Here is an 18,455-nt window from a genome sequence, read left to right as displayed (position 1 = left end):
ACCAGTGGTAACTGTTGCTTTAGCATTAGCAGATCCCAACTAGAAGCTGAATAACCTGATAATGCCCTTATACAAAGCAGCTCATCGGCCTGACGGTAATAATGTTTTATTGCTTTTTTTTTGGAGACAGTCTCACTCTATACTGCAGGTTGGCCTTGAACTCACGAAGTAGACTGGCTGAACTTGAGTTCACAGCAGTCCTACTGCCTCAGTCTCCCCGAAGGCTGTTATTATTACAGGTGTGTACCACCATGCCTGGCTTTACTGTAATTTTTTTTTTTAGCTCAGGGCAAAAACAAATTTCCCTGGAGAAAAACTACTGTTAAGTCTATTACAGAACACTAAACAGCTTTGGAAATTAGCTTTTGCAAGTTTTTCCTTCAGAACTAAAAAATGAACCCAGGGCCTTCACATTAAGCTATATCCCTACCCGTTTTTTTTGTTTTGAGGCACAGCCTCACTAAGCTGATGAGTAGCTCAAACTGGCCTTAAACTTGCCATCCTCCTGCCTAAGCCTCCCAGAGTGATAGGATTACAGGTGTGCACTTCCATGCAGACAAATTGGCATTAAACTAAAATTATAAAACAAAATAGCATTTATGCAAAACAAACTGAAGACCTAAATTATTTCAAAAACAAGTAACACTGTTTCAAACACTGTGGGGTCCCAACTTAAAATATGCAGTATCCATTTCCCATCCAAATTTGCTGAAGATATACTTTCTGAGTCCAATCTATATTCTGGGTTGTGGTTTTGTGTGTGTGTTTTGTTTTGTTTTGAGAGAGGCTCTTGCTCTGTAATTCAGGCCGGCTTTGAGCTCACCATGTAGCCTAGGCTGTCCTTGAACTCATGGCAATTCTCCTGCGTCAGCCTCCCAAGTACTGGAATTACAGGAGTGTGCCACCATGCCCTGCTGAGTTCAACCTATAGTTTCAGTATTGTTTTTTGGATCTTCAACCAAATACGATGGAAATTCACATAAGCTAAAACCCAGCTGTTAACAGTGCAACTGAAGAACCATCATCTAATTTCCAACTGCAAAGTGATCAATCTGCACACTGAGACACTAAAAGGCTAATTTCAAGAAAGGTAACTAGCAATTTTCTAATTCTGTAAGTGCCTTTCCAAGCAATAAATATCTTACTTAAAATCAGATTCTTGTTTTTGGCAGTACCAATCTTTGTGAAAAGATATTCCCAAAGAGAAAAGTTCATTGGAGATCAACATTAGCAATACATTTTTTGGGCTGGGGATTTGGCTCAGTAGTGCCGTTGAGTGCCTTGCAAGTGCAAGGTTCCGAGTTCAATCCCCAGTACCAAAAGCAATACATTTCAATGAAAATGAATGGTAGCTGTATTAGTTACATGAAACATTATTCAGCCCCTCAAAATAAATTTCATTCTTTTCAACAGACCTGCACTACAAAAAACTATTACTTATACTTTGAGAAATGCCCAAGTTTAAAGCCAGCCTGGGCTACACAGTGAGTTCAAGTTTCATGCTGAAATGTACAGCATGGCCCTGTCTCAAGGAAAAAAAAAGAAGTAAAAAGACAAAATATAGGAGCCAGGTATAGGGGCTGTAATCCCAACTGCTCAGGAGGCTGAAGCAGAAGAATCTCAAGTTGTACACAAACCTGGCTTAAAAGAGGGGCTGGGGATTTAGCTCAATGGTTCCAATTGCCTGCCTTGCAAGCACAAGGATCTGAGTTCAATGGTGGGGGGGCATAAAAAGAGTGAGGATGTAACCCAGAGTAAGTAAATCAGTTGCCTAGCAAGAGTGAGGTCCAATCTTCAGGACTTTGAATAAACTAAATACACATACACAAAAAATGTAATGATGATGTAATCCAACAATACAGATATAAAACAGACCTACTTAAGAATGGGGACATTATATGCAAAACAATTTCTGCAACTTCTCAATAATCGTATTAGCAACAGTAATATTAGAATTGACATTCTGAGATATTGTATAATGTAGAAGAAAACAAGTAAGTAATTGCTAAAGAAGATACTCTAATTCATTGCGTATGCCTTGTCCCAGACTCAGTTTTTTGGTTTTTTTTTTCTTTTGTTTTTGGTACTGGGGATCAAACTCAGGACCTTGCCCTTGCAAGGCAAATGTGACTCCACTCAGCTAAATTCCCAGCCCCAGTCCCAGCCCCAGATTTTTGATATGGGAAAAAGATTTAGAATATAGGAGATTAATCACCCCAAAAAAGTTTGTGCGCATGTGTGTCTGTGTGTTTATATCATTCTTAACTCTGTCCTAAAAATGGTAACTCAAATCACACAGTTGTATTAGTCCATTTTCTATTCCTATAATAAAGTATCTGAGACTGGACAGTATGTAAAGAAGTCAATTTGGCTCACAGTTTGGAGGTTAAAGGGCATGGGAGTGGCATCAACTCCTGTCCTGGTTAGCATCATCTCATGATAATTTAGCATCACAAATGGTAGTGAAACAGGAAGCCAGAGAGTAAGGGCCATAACAACCCTTTCATGAGTAGGAACCAGGGTCCCACAAGAACTATATTAATTCGTTTGGGGTCAGTGCTTCTAATAAATTAGTCACCATGCACTAAACTCCACCTCTTAAAGGTTCCACCTTGTCTTAATACTGTCCCTTTGATGATCAAGCTTCCAGTACTGTATATGAATCTTTGGGGGACAAACCATATCATATCACAGCAGCATCCCCAAAGCCCACAATAACTTCTCCAAATACCCATTTACCACTAAAACTAGGATTACCTTGGAGAAACAGTTGTTACAAATCTGGGGTAGGAAACATAAACAACAAGCCTGAATATTTGGCCAAATCAGGTAGCAAGGATGTACAAACCATTACCAGAATTAAGGCACTGAAGAGCCAATTTCAAGAGGCTCCAATTAGCCAAAGAGGACAATATCAGTAACAGTAACTGCCACTGATTAAAATCCAACATGTCCAAATCCATGAGCTCACTATATGTGTGTGTGTGTGTGTGTGGTTTTTTTGGGGGGCTCGAACTTGGGCCCTTGCACTTGCGAGGCAAGCTGTGGAACCACTGAACCAAATCCCCGGCCCTTATCTTTCTTTCTAATAGCTGGTTCTGTGTGAAGCCCTGGGTTCAATACCCAATACAAAAAAAGGCTAGTTTTCTTAGAGGACGATAGAAACCTAACTCATCATCTTAAAAAGGAATAAAGTAAAAAAATCCAGATACATGCTCCTCTTCTATTTAACTCCACCTCTGGATAACTAAATACTCAATAAGCAGTAGCGTATCTCAACAAAAGCATTCCACAAATTCCATCTAACAAATAAAAAGAAGAGAGCCAGATGTGACACACACAAGTAATTCCAGCATTCTCAGAGGTGGAGGCAGGAGGGCTACAAGCTTCAGCCTAACATGGGCAACTGAGTGAGATCCTATCTTTAAAAAGAGAATGAAAGCTGGAGATTTAGCTCAGTGGTACCATGCCTGCCTTGCAAGGTCCTGAGTTTGATCCCAGGTACAAAAAGAAAAAAGAAAAGAAAAGAGAAAAAGGAAAAGGAAAAAGAAAAAGAAAAAGAAAAAGAGAAAAAGAAAAAGAAAAAGAAAAAGAAAAAGAAAAGAGAAAGAAAAAGAAAAGAGAAAGAAAAAAAAAAGAGAAAGAAAAAGAAAAGAGAAAGAGAATGAGAGATGGGGAGAGGAGGAGGGACAGAAGGAGGAGATTGTGATTGTGTACAGGATACTGGTCAGTGTGAAGATTCTCCATTGTTCAATCCTGAGTACCATAAAAACACAGGTCTCAAATTTAATCTCCAGTGCCAGGAAGGAAGGCAGGCAGGAAGGAAGGAAGGAAGGAACTAGATTAGCACATAGCTAGGCAGAGTGGCACACTTCTGTAATTCCAAAACTCTGGGAGGCTGAGGCAGAGGATCACAAATTCTAGTTTAGGCTGGGTAATTTAGTTCTGTTTTCTGTTTTTTTTTTTTTTTTTTTTTTTTTTTTTTGGTACTGGGGATTGAACTGTGTCCTTGTGCTTGCAAGGCAGGCCACCGAACCACTGAGCTAAATCCCCAGCTAGACTGGGTAATTTAGCAACTTAGTTAAATCCTGCCTTAAAAAAAACTTTAAAAAGGGGCCAGAGCCAGAGGCTGAGTGTGGTGGCACACACCTGTAATCCCAGCACTCGGGAGGCTGAGGCAGGAGTATGGCTGTGAGTTTGAGACCATCCTGGGCTACATATTGAGTTCCAGGTCAGTCTCAACTACGTAGTGAGACCCTATCTCAAAAAAACAAAAGGCGGGGGGCAGGGATTTAGCTCAGTGGTTCTGCCGCCTGCCTTGTAAGCACAAAGACCCAAGTTTGATCCCTGGTATCCCCCCCAAAAAAAAACCCACTAAAAAAGGACTAAGGATGTAGTAGGGATGAAGGCCCTGAGTTCAAATCCCAGTACTGCCTCCCCCAAATAGTAAGAAAATCAGCACATTTTATTCTATGAAAATTATACAAAGTACATAAGACAAAAAAACTTTACAGAAGGAGTGGAAGATAAAGGTAAGGTAAAAGAGAAAACAAAATTAGATCAGACAAAAAAATTTTTTAAATCAGAAAATTCAAGCAGGTCAATATCCAGAAAATGGGTACTCTCTAGACAGGATAGCAAGCTGTTTAGGAAAAAATATAACTGAAATAATTCAAGAAATTTTCCCAACATAAAAAGTAAGTTTCCAAATCAAAAGTACCTCCATTTCTCCAGACACACACACACACACACACACACACACACACACACACACACACTTGTGCAATTTCAGTATACCAAGAAACAAAGATGATCCAACAAACTTCTAGAAGAAAAGTTTGCATATAATGGATAGGATTTAATATAGCACTGAATTTCAAACTATTGCCTGGAAGTAAGTTACAGAAATATGGCCTCAAAATTCTGAAGCTACCTGATTTCTAACCTAGGATTCTATATGCTACCACACAATTTAAGTGTAAAGTTAGAATGAGGCCTCAAAAAAGTTTGCTATTTCTGCAAGAAAATACTGAAGGATATGCTATCCCAAAACAAGAAAATGAACCAGAAAAAAAAACCAAATTCAGAAAGCACATACAACACAGAAAGAATAGTAAATACTCAGGTGACTATGAAAGGAGTGATAGTAGGGCAATAGTTATGAACTAGGTATAGAAGCCATACATATGCAGAATTAAGCTAATAACATTCCAAGATTCCGGTGGGAAGGTAAAATGATTAGCCACATTGGAAAAATTGGCAATTCTCCAAAAGGGTAAACACAGTTACCACATAACCTGTCAATTCCTCTCCTAGATATATACTCATGAGAAACGACACTATGTCCACATAAGATGTATTCAAGAATGTTCATAGAAGCATGAGTTATTAATAAACAGTGGAAACAACTCAAGAAAACGTTAATGGAACTGAGGGTACAGCTCAGTGGTACAGTCCTTGCCCATAAGCACAAGTCCCTAGGTTCAATCCCTAGCAGGACCAAAACACAATCAAGCCAGATACCACCACGCCTGTAAACCTGTAAACCTTACATATGCAGGAGGCAAGAGGACCACAAATTATATATAGATCAGCATAGGCAATTTAGCAAGACCTTGTCTTGGAAAAAAAGAAAAAGGAGTGGAGATGTAGCTGTTATGGCTTGTGTTTAGAAGTCCCCTCCAAAACCTCATACTTTTTCAGAGGTGGCTGAATCTAGAGTGTGTGATTTGTGGGTAGGGCTAGGCTTGAGGGTATTACAATTAAGGGCATGAATGCTATCCCTGCCCTAAGTAGTCTGAATAAAAGGGGCAGAAAGACACTGTTAAGGCCCCTGTTGCTTTCGCTACCACATGGGCACCATGAACTATGTGGGAACCATGAACTGTTTGTTCTCTGCAAGGCCTGCCACACCTCTCTGCCTTGGAGCCAGTCAATTATGGACTGAAACCTCTACAAACTGTGAGCTAAATAAGCCCTTTCCCCTTTAAATTTGGGTGTCAGGTATTCTGTCTCAGCAACAAGAGGAAAGTAATTAACAGTGGTAGAGTGCTTGCCTAGCATGTATAATACAGTGGGTTGGATATTTAATGAAAAAAATTTAAAAAGCAGCAATTTTTTTTTTTTTTAGACAGGGTCTCACTATGTAGCTGAGACTGACCTGGAACTCACTATGTAGCCCAGGCTGGTCTCGAACTCATAGAGATCCTCCTGCCTCAGCCTCCCAAGTGCTGGGATTACAGGCGTGGGCCACCACGCCCGGCTTTAAAAGTCAGGATATTAACAAGGAAGTAAATTCGTAAGAACCAGCTAAAAGACATAATGTTTCTCTTTTGGGGTGGTGCAAGTAGAGAGAAAGGATGTGGAGAATTGCTATTTTATAAAAAATTATTGAGACTAGTGAGGCCTGGTGGTGCATACCTGTAATCCAGCACTAGGGAGGCTGAGGCAGGAGGATTGCTGTGAGTTCGAGACCAGCCTGGGCTACATAGTAAGTTCCAGGTCAGTCTCAACTACATAGTGAGACCCTGTCTCAAAAAACAAACAAACAAAAAAAATTATTGAGACTATTTTATTCTGCAACCTGTGAACATATATAGCATACATTCATGTATTCATTTCACTAGCAGTGCTAGGGACTGAATCTAGGGATGCTCTATTACTGAACTACATTTCTAGCCCTTTTTAAAAACTTTTTGGTCTGGGACTTGCTCTCACTAAATTGACCAAACTTGCCTCAAACTTGTGATTCTGTCTCAGCCTCCCAAGTAGCTGAGATTATAGGAGTGTACAACAGTGGGCCTGATTTAATTTAAAAAAACCAAAAAAACAAACTGATGGCTGAAGGTGTAGCTCAATGGCTGAGCACTTGCCTAGCATTTGTAAGGTGGAATTCGTATTTCAGCACCATGAAAAAAAGGAAGAAAAATTTAAAAATTATTAGAGCAGAGCATAGTGGTGCTCATCTATAATCTCAACATTCAAGAGCCTGAGCCAGGTGAATTGCAAATTGGAGGCCAGCCTGAATTATGTAAGACTATCTCAAAAGCCAAAACAAGGGCCAGGGACTTATCTCAGTGGTCAGTGGTTCTGCTCCCTGCCTCTCAAGCAAGCGCAAGGTCTAAAGTTCCATACTTGATACCAAAAAAAAAAAAAAGCCAAAAACCAAAGCCAAAAAAGCCAAAACAGGCTAGCATGGTGGCACTGCCTATAATCCTAGCAGTTGGGAGCCTGAGGCAAGAGGATGTAGTTTGAGGACAACCTGGGCTACATAGTGAGTTCAAGTGAGACTCTAACCTTTCCCCCAAAAAAGACCAAAAGAGGCACGGTGGTACACACCTATAATCCGAGCCCTTGGAGAGGCTGAGGCAGGAGAATCACTACAGGCTTGAGGCCAACCAGGGCTACACAGTCAATAAGTAACTGTTCAGCTAAACAGTATAAACAAAACAAAAATGAATAAACTTTAAGTATATCCAATATTTTCAAAGCTATTAATAGTTTTAATTGCATATGAAAAAAAAATCTCATTAATGGTTTGTACAAGCCCTAAACCCTTCTCTAAATGGTTAAGATTTACTGAAGAAGCTAAAATATTCAGCTTTGCCAGGCAATGGCAGAAGATCACTGCAAGCTGTAGGCCACCCAACCTGGGCACCAGCCAGCCTGAATAACATAGCATGACCCTGTCTCAATCAATCAATCTTTAAAAAATAAAATATTCAAAGAGGGCTAAAGGTGTAGGGGAAGTGGGAAGGGTGGAGAAAGGAGATAAGGGAAAATAAAAAATAGAAAAGGAAAAAATTGAAACAAAGTCTTTGTAAATAGGAGGGGGAGTGAGGGCAGGGGTATGGGGAAAAAATGAGAACCAAGACCTGTCATGTAAAGGTACAAGATCCCAATGATGAATGTAACTGTACTGTACACTTTAAAAGTATGAATAAAGTCAGTGGGAAAAATAAAAAGTAAAATATTCAGCTGAGTAATACTTTTTATTAATGTTCTCATTTATTAAGGAAAACATTTCTGACTCAGTAGTACATTAGATATACTCTAAAGCAGTGGTGGTAAACCTATGACTGACATAGGTGATACAGCCTGCTATTATTACTGAAAGCTCAAAAAAGTTCGCCATTACTCCTCTAAAGCAACTCCTTTGTCTGAACAAAATTAAAAAAACTATTAGCTAGCCAGGTGTGGTGGTGTACACCTGTAATCCCAGAACTTAGAAGGCTGAGACAGGATTGCCATAAATTCGAGGCCAGCCTGCCTACACAGTGAGTTCAAGCCAGGTGTAATCCCAGCATTTGGGAGGCTGAGTGAGGCAAGAGGATCACTGAGTTTGAGACCAGTCTGGGCTACATAGTGAGTTCCAGGTCAGTCTCAACTACATAGTGAAACCTTGTCTCAAAAAACCAAAAAAAAAAAAAAAAAAAAAAAAACCCCCCCCCCCAAAAAGAAAAAAAAAAAAAAAAAAAAAAAAACCCCCCCCCCCCAAAAAAAAAAAAAAAAAAAAAAAAAAAAAAAAAAAAGAACAAAACATACACACCACAAAATACTATAATCAAAAATATTTGGAATTATGAATTTTGGTCAACATTTCATAGGTATGTGTATTTCTCAATAGAATGGGGACATATTTAAAGACAAAAGCTGTGTATGAGGACAGAAGCTACAATAACAAAACCATGAACTTTACCCTTTTTTAGCTAATAAAGAGCTTATAAAGGGATGTGGCTGGCTGGTAGAGCACTTGCCTAGCATGTATGACCCTGGGCTAGATCCCCGGTGCCAGAGGAAAAAATTTTTTAAGTATATATCTTTGGAACATAAAGACATTCTACTAATAAAGAAAGAAAAATCCTGAATCTCAGAGCAAGAACCTATCTTCAAGATCAGAATCACCTAGAGACTTCCACCACATTCCCATGTCCTATACTGTAAAGTGTTAAATTGGAGGCCAGAAATCTATTATTACGTCTCCAACAAGATTATGAAGCAATTTAACCACTCATCAGATGTGCAGTGTTTCTTAGAACACTGACTGTCATAAGTGTCAACCAAAATGTGTTTAGTGATCCCTCGGGATAGAAATTTCACCATCTCCCACCAAATATTTTAAATCTATGGAAAACTCTAAATATTGGGAACCCTTTATTATAGTGAATAAAATCTGCCTTAGATTCTACTTTTCTCCTGCCTCTAATATCTATGTAAATGGAGATCAAATGGAAACATTGGCAGTGAATACCTACACAATATACTGATATAACTCAAGAAAAAGAAAATCTTCAGAAACTTGCTTCAATTTCGATTTTCTGAAAAATTATTAAATTTGTTAACAAAAATCTCTAGATGTAAACCCTTTTGACCCAAAGAATCTATTTTAATGACTTTATGTACTAGAGAGACAAAACTAGATTGTAATATTTTGTGCCAAAGGTATACAGTGATTGGATACTCATTTCATTAATCTCTTCATTTCCTTTTCTCTTTTAAATAGAGCCTAGTTTTATGTTGTGCAGGCTGGCCTTGAACTTCTTGGCTCAGGCAATCTTTCTGTCTCAGGCTCCCAAGTACCTGGGATCACCAGTACCTGCCACCATGCCCAGCTTTTTCTTTCATACTGCCCATGTTGGCCTTAAAGTCCTGGACTCAACTAATCCTATCCTTCAACCTCCCAAGTAGCTTAGACTACTATATAGGCACAGGCCACTGTGCTTGGCTTTTTTTCTAAATATAACATTTACTATTTTATTTAAGCCAGGCACAGTGGCACACACCTGTAATCCCAGCACTCAGAGACTAAAGCAGAAGGACCACTCTGAGGTGAAGGCCAGCCTGCACCGCACACTGAGTTCAAGGATAACCTGAACTATCTAGTGAGACCTTGTCACAAACTACTTACACACACAGGAAAAAAAGTGTTTGTATGTGTATTTCATTTAAAAGAAAAGGAAAAATTTAAGAACATATGCAGTAAAGTTCCCTGAAACATTTTTAATATTAGGGTAAAAACTGAGAGGCCAGGGATGTAGCTTAGTGGCACAGCACCTGCCTGGCAAATAAGTACAAGGTCCTGAACTTGATCTCCGGTTCTACTAAAAAACAAAAAACAAGATATCCTGAAACAAACGTTCAACAATAGGCAATACAAATAAATTATAGCATTTACACTAGATAGCAATTAAAACGTGCAGCACAGCTAGGTGTGGTGGTATACTCCTGTAAATCCATCATTTGGGAGGCTGAGGCAGCAATATTACCATGAGTTTTATGACAGCTTGGGCTACACAGTTGAGTTCAATGCCAGTCTGAACTCAGTAGTGAGACCCTATCTCAAATAAATAAATAAATAAATAAATAAATAAATAAATAACCAACCAACCAACCAATACTTTGGGAGGGTACCACAGATCAAACTCAGGACCTTGCACTTGTAATGCAGGTGCAGTGCCACTGAGCTAAACACTCAGCCCCAACCAACACTAAACTCCCAGCCAAATGGACTTCAGTAGTTAGTCCTAAACTGAATTTTGAACTCTTCCTGTTATCTTTCAGTAATCAGAGCAATATAGAGATAAGAAAATTTGCTGGCCTCCTTTATCTCACTTGTTTCCAATAAACAGGTTTTTCTGGTACCTTAGAAACTAGGACTAGTAATACTGTACACTAAATTAGAGCTTGGCCTGCTGGTGCTTGCCAATAACCCCAGAATTTGAGAGGCAGAGGCAGGCTGCCAAGAGTTTGAGATCAGCTTGGGCTACATAGTGAGACCCTGTCTCAAAAAAATATCCCACTAAATTGGAAAGATGGGGCAGAACATCTTACTGACAAATGTTCTAATTGGCCTCAAATCCTTAAAAGCTTTGCTTTCTATTAACACTTACAATTGCATCAGTAGCCTGATATGGTGGGACACCCACCCCCGTAATCCCAAGGCCAGATGAGGCAGAAGGACCACAAGTTTGAGGCAGCCTGGGCTACACAGTGAATTCAAGGCTGGTCTGAACCACAGAGCATTCAAAAACTACATGGCTAGAACACCTAAAAAAAAAAAAAAAAATACAAAAGATTTCAATGGAAGGCTGTCTTAAAATTAAGTCACACATATCACTTGGCTGATGACAACTATAGGACTTTATGGATTCTAAGACACATCCTAATTTAAGAGAATTTAAAACTAGAGAGCCAGACACGTAGTTCAGTGACAGAACACTCACCTAGCATGAATGAAGCTCTGGGTTTAATCTTTTTTTGGGGAGTGGGGGGGCACAGGGAATTGAACTCAACCTTGCACTTGCAAGGCAGGAGTGGTGCCACCAAGCTAAATCCCCAGCCCTCTGGATTCGATCTTTAGCACAAGAGAAAAAAATAAAATAAAGGTAAAAATGTACTAGGGACATAGCTCAGTGATGGGAGTGAATGTTTTGCATGCTTCAGGCCATGGGTTTGATTCCCAGCAAGGCAACAACAACAACAAAAAGATATGATCTTAGAATTAACTACATAGGATATATATTCTATGAAATACAAAGGTGTCAGGTTTGGCTCAAATTAAAACAACAACTTAGACGTTGGTGGGTGGGCAGACTGATGCAACCACTGTGGAAATCAATATGGAGATACCTCAAAGAACTAGGACTAGAGGTTCCATTTAACCCAGCTTTCCCTCTGCTGGGTATCTTTCCAAAACAATTAAAAGAATCATACCACAGTGATATATGCGTACCCATGTATATAGCAGCACAGTTTGTGATAGCTAAAACTTGGAAACAGCCCAACTGCCCATCGGTTGTAGACTGGACAAAGAAGATGTGGCTTTTCGATAAATGGAGTACTATTCAGCTATAAAGAATGAGAAACTAGAGTCATTCATAGGAAAATGGATACATATTGAGGCCATACTCTTAAGTGAAATAAATAAGACACACATGTATAAATACCGAATAGTTTCTCTGGTGTGAAAAACAATGTATAAATAAGATCCAACTTGTATAACTGACAACCTGAAATAGGAAGAAAAGGGCTAAAGGTGTTAGGGAAGTGGGAGGTAAGGGAAAGGAAGTAAGAGAAAATAAAAATAGGAGAAAAGGAAAAAATGGAAACAAAGTCTTTGTAAATAGGTGAGGGTAAAGGGAGGGCAGTGGTATGTGGTAAAAAAGAGAACCAAATATCTGTCATGTAAAGGTACAAGATCCCAATGATGAATGTGTACTGCATACTTTAAAAGTACCAATAAACTCAATGAGGAAAAACAACAGCAGCAGCAGCAGCAGCTTACAGCTGCACATTTAGCTCAGTGGTTCCACCACCTGCTTTGCAAGCACAAGGTCCTGAGTATGATCCCCAGTACCAAAAACAAAAAACAAAACAAAACAACAGCCAGGCCTATAACCCCAGCATTTGGGAAGCTGAAGCATGAGGAGTGCCATGAGTTTAAGGCTAACCTGGGGTACACAGTGAGTTCAAGGCCAGCTTGAACTAATAGCAAGACCCTGTCTCAAAATAAGTGCGGGGGCGGGGATTTAGCTCAGTGGTGCTGCCACTTGCCTTGCAAGTGTTAAGGACATGAGTTCGATCCCTGGTATAAAAAAAAAGGGAGGGGGAATGAAAATAGAAGGGAAAAAATAAAAACAAAGCTTTTGTATTAGAGGGAGTGGAGGGGGCTTGAGGGGGGAATGGGATAAAAATTATTTAAAAAATGAGGCCCTTTTGGGCATAAACACTGCCTCTGTCAAAAAAAAGAGAAAGCAAGCAGCAGAGGCAGGATATACCATGTACAGGAGCAAATTCCCTATGGTGTTATTATTATGTATACCAATATATGTTTTACCACAAAGACAATTTCAACTTCCAAAAAAGGTGACAGCTAAATGCTTTAAGAGGGAATCTTAAAGTTAACTGATAAAAGATATCCTAAAAAGAATGACTTTCAAGCCAGCCATAGTGGTATGCATCTGCAATACCAGCTATATAAAGAGACAGAAGCTGGAGGACCACTTTAAACCAGACTTGAACCCAGGAGTGCAAGACCCAACACAGGGAGACCCAGACTCCAAACAAACAGAAAAATAATTTTCTTGAAAGGGTTGTTGCAACTATACAGTAAGAGGGCCAGGGATTTAGCTCAGCGGTTCGGTGGCCTGCCCTGCAAGTGCAAGGACCTGAGTGTGATCCCTGGTGCCAAAAAACAAAACAAAACAAAAAAAACAAACAACCCTATACATTAAGAATTACACAATCATGCCAGAAGTGGTGGTGCACACCTGTAATCCCAGCACTCAGGAGGCTGAGGCAGGAGGATCACTGTGAGTTCAAGACCAGCCTGGGCTACACAGTGAGTTCCAGGTCAATCTCAACTACATAGTGTGACCCTGTCTCAAAAACAAACAAATAAACAAACAAAAGAATTACACAATCATGGTGGCACACACCTATAATCACAGCACTGGGAAGGCTGAGGCACAAGGATCTTCGTGAGTTCAGGCTAGCCTGAAGTACATACTGAGATCCCATCTCAAAAACAAACAAACAAAACCACACACACAAAAAAACACCCCACCAAATAAAGAATTACACAATCAGAAGTTGGTGTTGGTGGTGCCTGTAACAGAATCATTTAAGAGGATCAGGCAGGAGGATTTCAAGTAACAAGGCAGCCTGGTTATTTATTTGCAGAACCACTGAGCTAAATCCCTGGCCTGGTCTGGGTAATTTAGCAAGACCGTCTCAAAATAAATTTTTCAAAAGGGCTGGGGTGAGATACGGTGGCACATGCCTCTAATCCCAGTACTATGGAAGGCTAAGACAGGAGAATCACAAGTTTGATTCTAGCTTGGCCAATTTAGCAGTTTAGCAAGAACCTATCTGGGGGTAAGAAATGGGTAGTGAGACCTAGGGATGTAACTCAGTGTGAAGGTCCTAGGTTCAAGAACCAGTACTGCAAAGAAAAAAATCTCCAAGAAAAAGAATTAATAGTCATATAGTATGTTACCATCTTAAAGACCACCAGGCACAAAGGTTAAGTCTGAGGCCCTAGGTTCAAGATCCAGTACTGCAAAGAAAAAATCTCCAAGAAAAAGAATTATAGTCATTTAATTGTTATCATCTTAAGGACCACCAGGCACAAAGGTTAAGTCTGGAGTTTCTGTGGCAGGAGAAAAGAGAGGAAGAAAATAGAATCATTTACTCTAGAATAAATGAAGCCTAACAAATGAAACATGCCCCTCTTATTTTAAAATACATGTATAAAAATACATATATAATAATTGGTGTTTCTTTAATACAAGTCTGTTAAATTTGACAAAGTAGTATTCAGGACTGTATATGACAAATACTTTCTAAATTGTTAGTTTGGGGGTTCCTAAAAATGGAACACACATTCCACCACCTCAAACAGATTACTGAATAAAATAAAAACTGGGGGCTGGGGATTTAGCTCAGTGGTTCCACCGCCTGTCTCACAAGCGGAAGGTCCAGAATTAAATTCCTGGTACCAAAAAAAAAAAAAAAAAAAAAAAAAAAAAAAAGGAAAAGAATAAAACTAAGAAGAGAAGAGGAAAAATGTTATGCACTATGTACCAACTCCCTATGAGGAATATATACTCATGTACTGGAAACAATAATTTTTTTAAAAAAATTACAGATAGTGAATTGCAATAGTTTTAAGCTTCTGATATTGTGTAAGTTTTTATGTTATGCATATCACACAAAAGGCACTCTTAGGCAGGCATGGTGGCATACATCTGTAACCCCAGCACTCAGGAGGCTGATGCAGGAGGATTACCAAGAATTCAAAATTGGGCTGGGTGTGGTGGTGCATGCCTATAATCCCAGCACTTGGGAGGCTGAGGCAGGAGGATCACTTTGAGACCAGCCTGGGCTACATTGTGAGTTCCAGATCAGTCTCAACTACATAGTGAGATCCTGTCTCAAAAAACAAACAACAAAAAAATGGTCTGGGGTATACAGTGAGTTCAAAGCTAGCCTGAACTGGGACTCATATTTCAAGAAAATAAACAAAAAGGTACTCTCATATTCTGACTCTAAAGTCCTACCATGCTATTAGGTAGATAATGCAGGTTCTACGCCAAAGTTACTATCAAGAAAAAATAGGCAGGCATAGTAGCTCATGGGATCGCCACAAGTCTGAGGCTAGCCTGAACTACACAGGTTAGTTCGAGGCCAGCCCACACTGTAAAGTGAGACCCTGTCTCAAAAAAAAAAAAGTTACTTTCAAAGAAAAAAACTTGTTAAATATTTTAAATCACTACTGCTTTATTCAGCAGTTATACAATAAAATTTCAACTTGTTCCACAGGAAATTCAGTTCAGAGGTATTCTGCATCCAAAAACCATCCTACTTTGTCATTTGAGTAACTGACCCGTAGAGGAAAAATTCCAAAAAGTAAATTCAGAAGTTCCCTCAAGATCAAGAAAATGGACTAAAAGCAAAACCAGAAAAGATTTTACAATATGCAGCAAAGTCAGAGCAAACTACCTTTACCCAACACACATCCATAACCTCCAAATCTAAGAAACATGACTACAGATTATTGAATAACCAAAAAAGCAAGGTGAATTTTTTAAAAATCTAGAAAGTAATACAGGTCTGTACTACAGGAATTGCTGCAAACTATGTCATGGTGAAAAGATCAGTTAGAATCCTGTTAACGTCTCAAAGTTAAAGGAGTTATACCATATTGTGAAAAACTTAAAAGAATAACTCCCACTACCTTCAGACAATTATGCCAAATACAAAGACGAGTTTTACTGGAAAATAATTACATTAAATGTTCAAAGACTGATATTTGATGAGTGAAGAGCAGTACAGAAAGTTCTGTTAATTTTTAACTGCAGCCATAGTGGAATATACTGAAAGCCTTGTTTTAAGACAAAAACAGTGAAATAAAAGTGTCCATAGATTTGCCTTTTAAAACAAATATACTAATAAAAGTCAATACAATAAGGGACAAAATGCAATTGAGCAAATTTCTCACACAAAACTAAAATGTAAACCCTGCTTTAAGAATTTTCAGGGGACTGGGAATTTAGCTCAGTGGTTCTGCCATCTGCCTCACAAGCCCCAAGGTCCTGAGTTCAATCCCCGTACCAAAAAAAAAAGAATTTTCATACATTTTTTTACATGTCAGAACTAAAGTAAAAGGGCTGGGGATATAGCTCAGTGGCAGTGTGTGCAAAGTCCTATTTCAATTTCCCAGCACTAATAAAGGGGAAAAAAACGCTTCTGAGTGGTAGATTTAGAAATCTAATATAAACAACAATGAAATGAAGATTAAGACTTTTTATAAACAAAGACTTCAGTTAAAAGCCTTTATCTTAAATCAGTATATACTACAGGAAATCCTTCCATTCTACCAATTCCAAACTGAGGTTTTGCCTTAGTTCCCCATTACCTAGGCAAAAATATTACACTTTGCAATCCATTATTTTCTTTCAATTTTTTTTTAAAACAAATTGCACTGGAGTGAAATTATTCTCACTAGTAACCATTTGCCTCAACCATCAGCTGTTCCACATATTTTGGGGGGAATTAAACTTTACTCAGCTGAAATTAGATTTTGCTAAACAATGCTTTGTGAGAAAAATCAGCGCACAAATTCCATTTAATGCAGTATTCCCAGTATCTATAAAATATTCAGCCCTGAAGAATTCACCTCAACACAGACACAGTAATATCCTTTCAAATTTGTCCTTAATTATTTGTACCTTTACTTCAGTTTTAAATATCTGCATCTGAAAAGTAAAGTGAAAGATGAAGCAAACGGTAAGGGTACTGTTCTTACATAATACTGTAAAAATGTGCTTTTACTGGTATTCACTGTCAAGTGTGGATATTAAACATTCCCTTATCAATCCCAGTCTCTAAAAGTTGACCCAATTTAAGGCCTGGAGTTTCTACCTTTAGAAGGGTAGAAAACAAGAGTTAAGTAATTGGGTAGTCCTAAAAATACACATCACAACTACATGACTAAGATACTCATTTGAAACTTGTGCCAAGATAACCCCTCCCTTCAAAACAAACTAAAATTGACTCACTGGCCTATTTTACTTAATTTTGGAAATAAAAAAAGAAAGGATTCCTAAGCACTCATTTCTCCTGTCTGCCTCTACAATTTAAAACATTCAAATCTTCAATCTGGGATTCCTCGCTGTGAAAATACTAAGTCAAAACAAAGGGGGAAAACCTCAGCTATCTCCAAGTTAGGTAACTACCTTGAAGTTCAAGAAATAAAAAGAAAGAAACCTGGATTCCGTAGTATTTCATAGCCACTGTTCTAAAATCATACAAAACAACAGAAACAACGACTCCGGTCGCTGCCTAAAGAACAATCCCACCAAGACAATCTCACCTCGGATGACACTTTTCATCTGTGAAATGACCCTATTCGCTGGAGTTAACCACCTGAGCAAAAGCTTTCAATTTTGTCTTCCTAAAGTGGGAAGCAATCAATCTCCCTACATGACATGTTCCACCCTTTGTGAACGTTTTTACATGTAGAAAAAAAATGCTAGTAAACTTGGTGGCGGGGTGAGGACAAAGGGCATTTTGAAAGAAGCACTGACTGAGGTAAATGGAAAATGAGGACAGAAAGAGGGTTAAATTAAAGTCCCCTCAACTGCTAATACTAAGACAACGTAAGGACCGCTCCTCTTTTATTTATTTATGTACCACCTCTACGGGTTCTTTTCATTACCGCCCACTGGAATGCAAAGTTGGAACTACCCCTACCCAAGAAGCCCAAGGAATCCTCAAAGTGTCAAGGCACGGGCAGCCAATGGAATGACCAACTAATTCCCCTCCCCCATCCTACCCCCCAAAACAGAAAAGTCCAATAAGTGCAGGTCACTCTGCCCTCTGGGGCAGTTCCAGCCTGCACAGGGAAAGCTCAGAAGTGAGGTCGACTGAGGAAACAGACCACCTCTCTTTCCACACACCTCATCTGGGGAAGCAAAACAAAGACAGCCCTCCCTCCCCGGCAGACACTAGCCTAGCCAGCGAGGCTTTTCTATTTCCCGGTGTAGTCTGGCCTCCCGCCCCCGCCCCATGACAAAGAAAAGGGACTCGGTGAGCGAGGCCTTCCTGACTCCACGGATGGGGGAGGGGGCTGTGAGGTGAGGCGCCCCCTCCACTAACCCGCTCTCACACGCTCGGCCCCGAAAACAACCCCGAAGCGGCGGAGAGCCGAGGCCTAGCCGGGGGACGCCGGGTCCGGGAAGGGGTGGGGGTACCTTGAAGTAGCCGCCTTCGTAGAGGGTGTTGGGGGGTCCGAAGATGGCCACCTCCCAGTTGTAGAGGTCGGACTCATCCACCAGGGTGATCCGGAAGCCCTCCACCGGCTCCTCCTGGAGGGATTTCAGCTCCAGCATCAGGGCCTTCTGCGAGCTGGTCATCTGCTGCTGGGCCATCGCGGCGGCGGCGGCCGAGCTGGG

General features: G+C 39.8%; 1 protein-coding gene across 2 annotated transcripts in view; it reads right to left on the bottom strand.

The window, feature by feature from the left end:
- The window catches only part of Ube2r2 (ubiquitin conjugating enzyme E2 R2), an 89,500-nt gene extending 71,051 nt beyond the window's left edge, over positions 1 to 18,449 (bottom strand). For both annotated transcript variants that reach the window (XM_010619212.1, XM_010619213.1), the window contains exon 1: positions 18,255 to 18,449. In XM_010619212.1, the coding sequence (XP_010617514.1) occupies positions 18,255 to 18,431 (177 nt within the window). In that variant the 5' untranslated portion in view covers positions 18,432 to 18,449. The remainder of the gene's footprint in view (positions 1 to 18,254) is intronic.
- Positions 18,450 to 18,455: the final 6 nt, after the last annotated feature.

Source organism: Fukomys damarensis, unplaced genomic scaffold (assembly GCF_012274545.1).
Source record: "Fukomys damarensis isolate Sample0158 unplaced genomic scaffold, DMR_v1.0_HiC HiC_scaffold_36, whole genome shotgun sequence".
NCBI lineage: Eukaryota > Metazoa > Chordata > Mammalia > Rodentia > Bathyergidae > Fukomys > Fukomys damarensis.
This window is presented reverse-complemented; position numbering and strand designations above follow the sequence as displayed.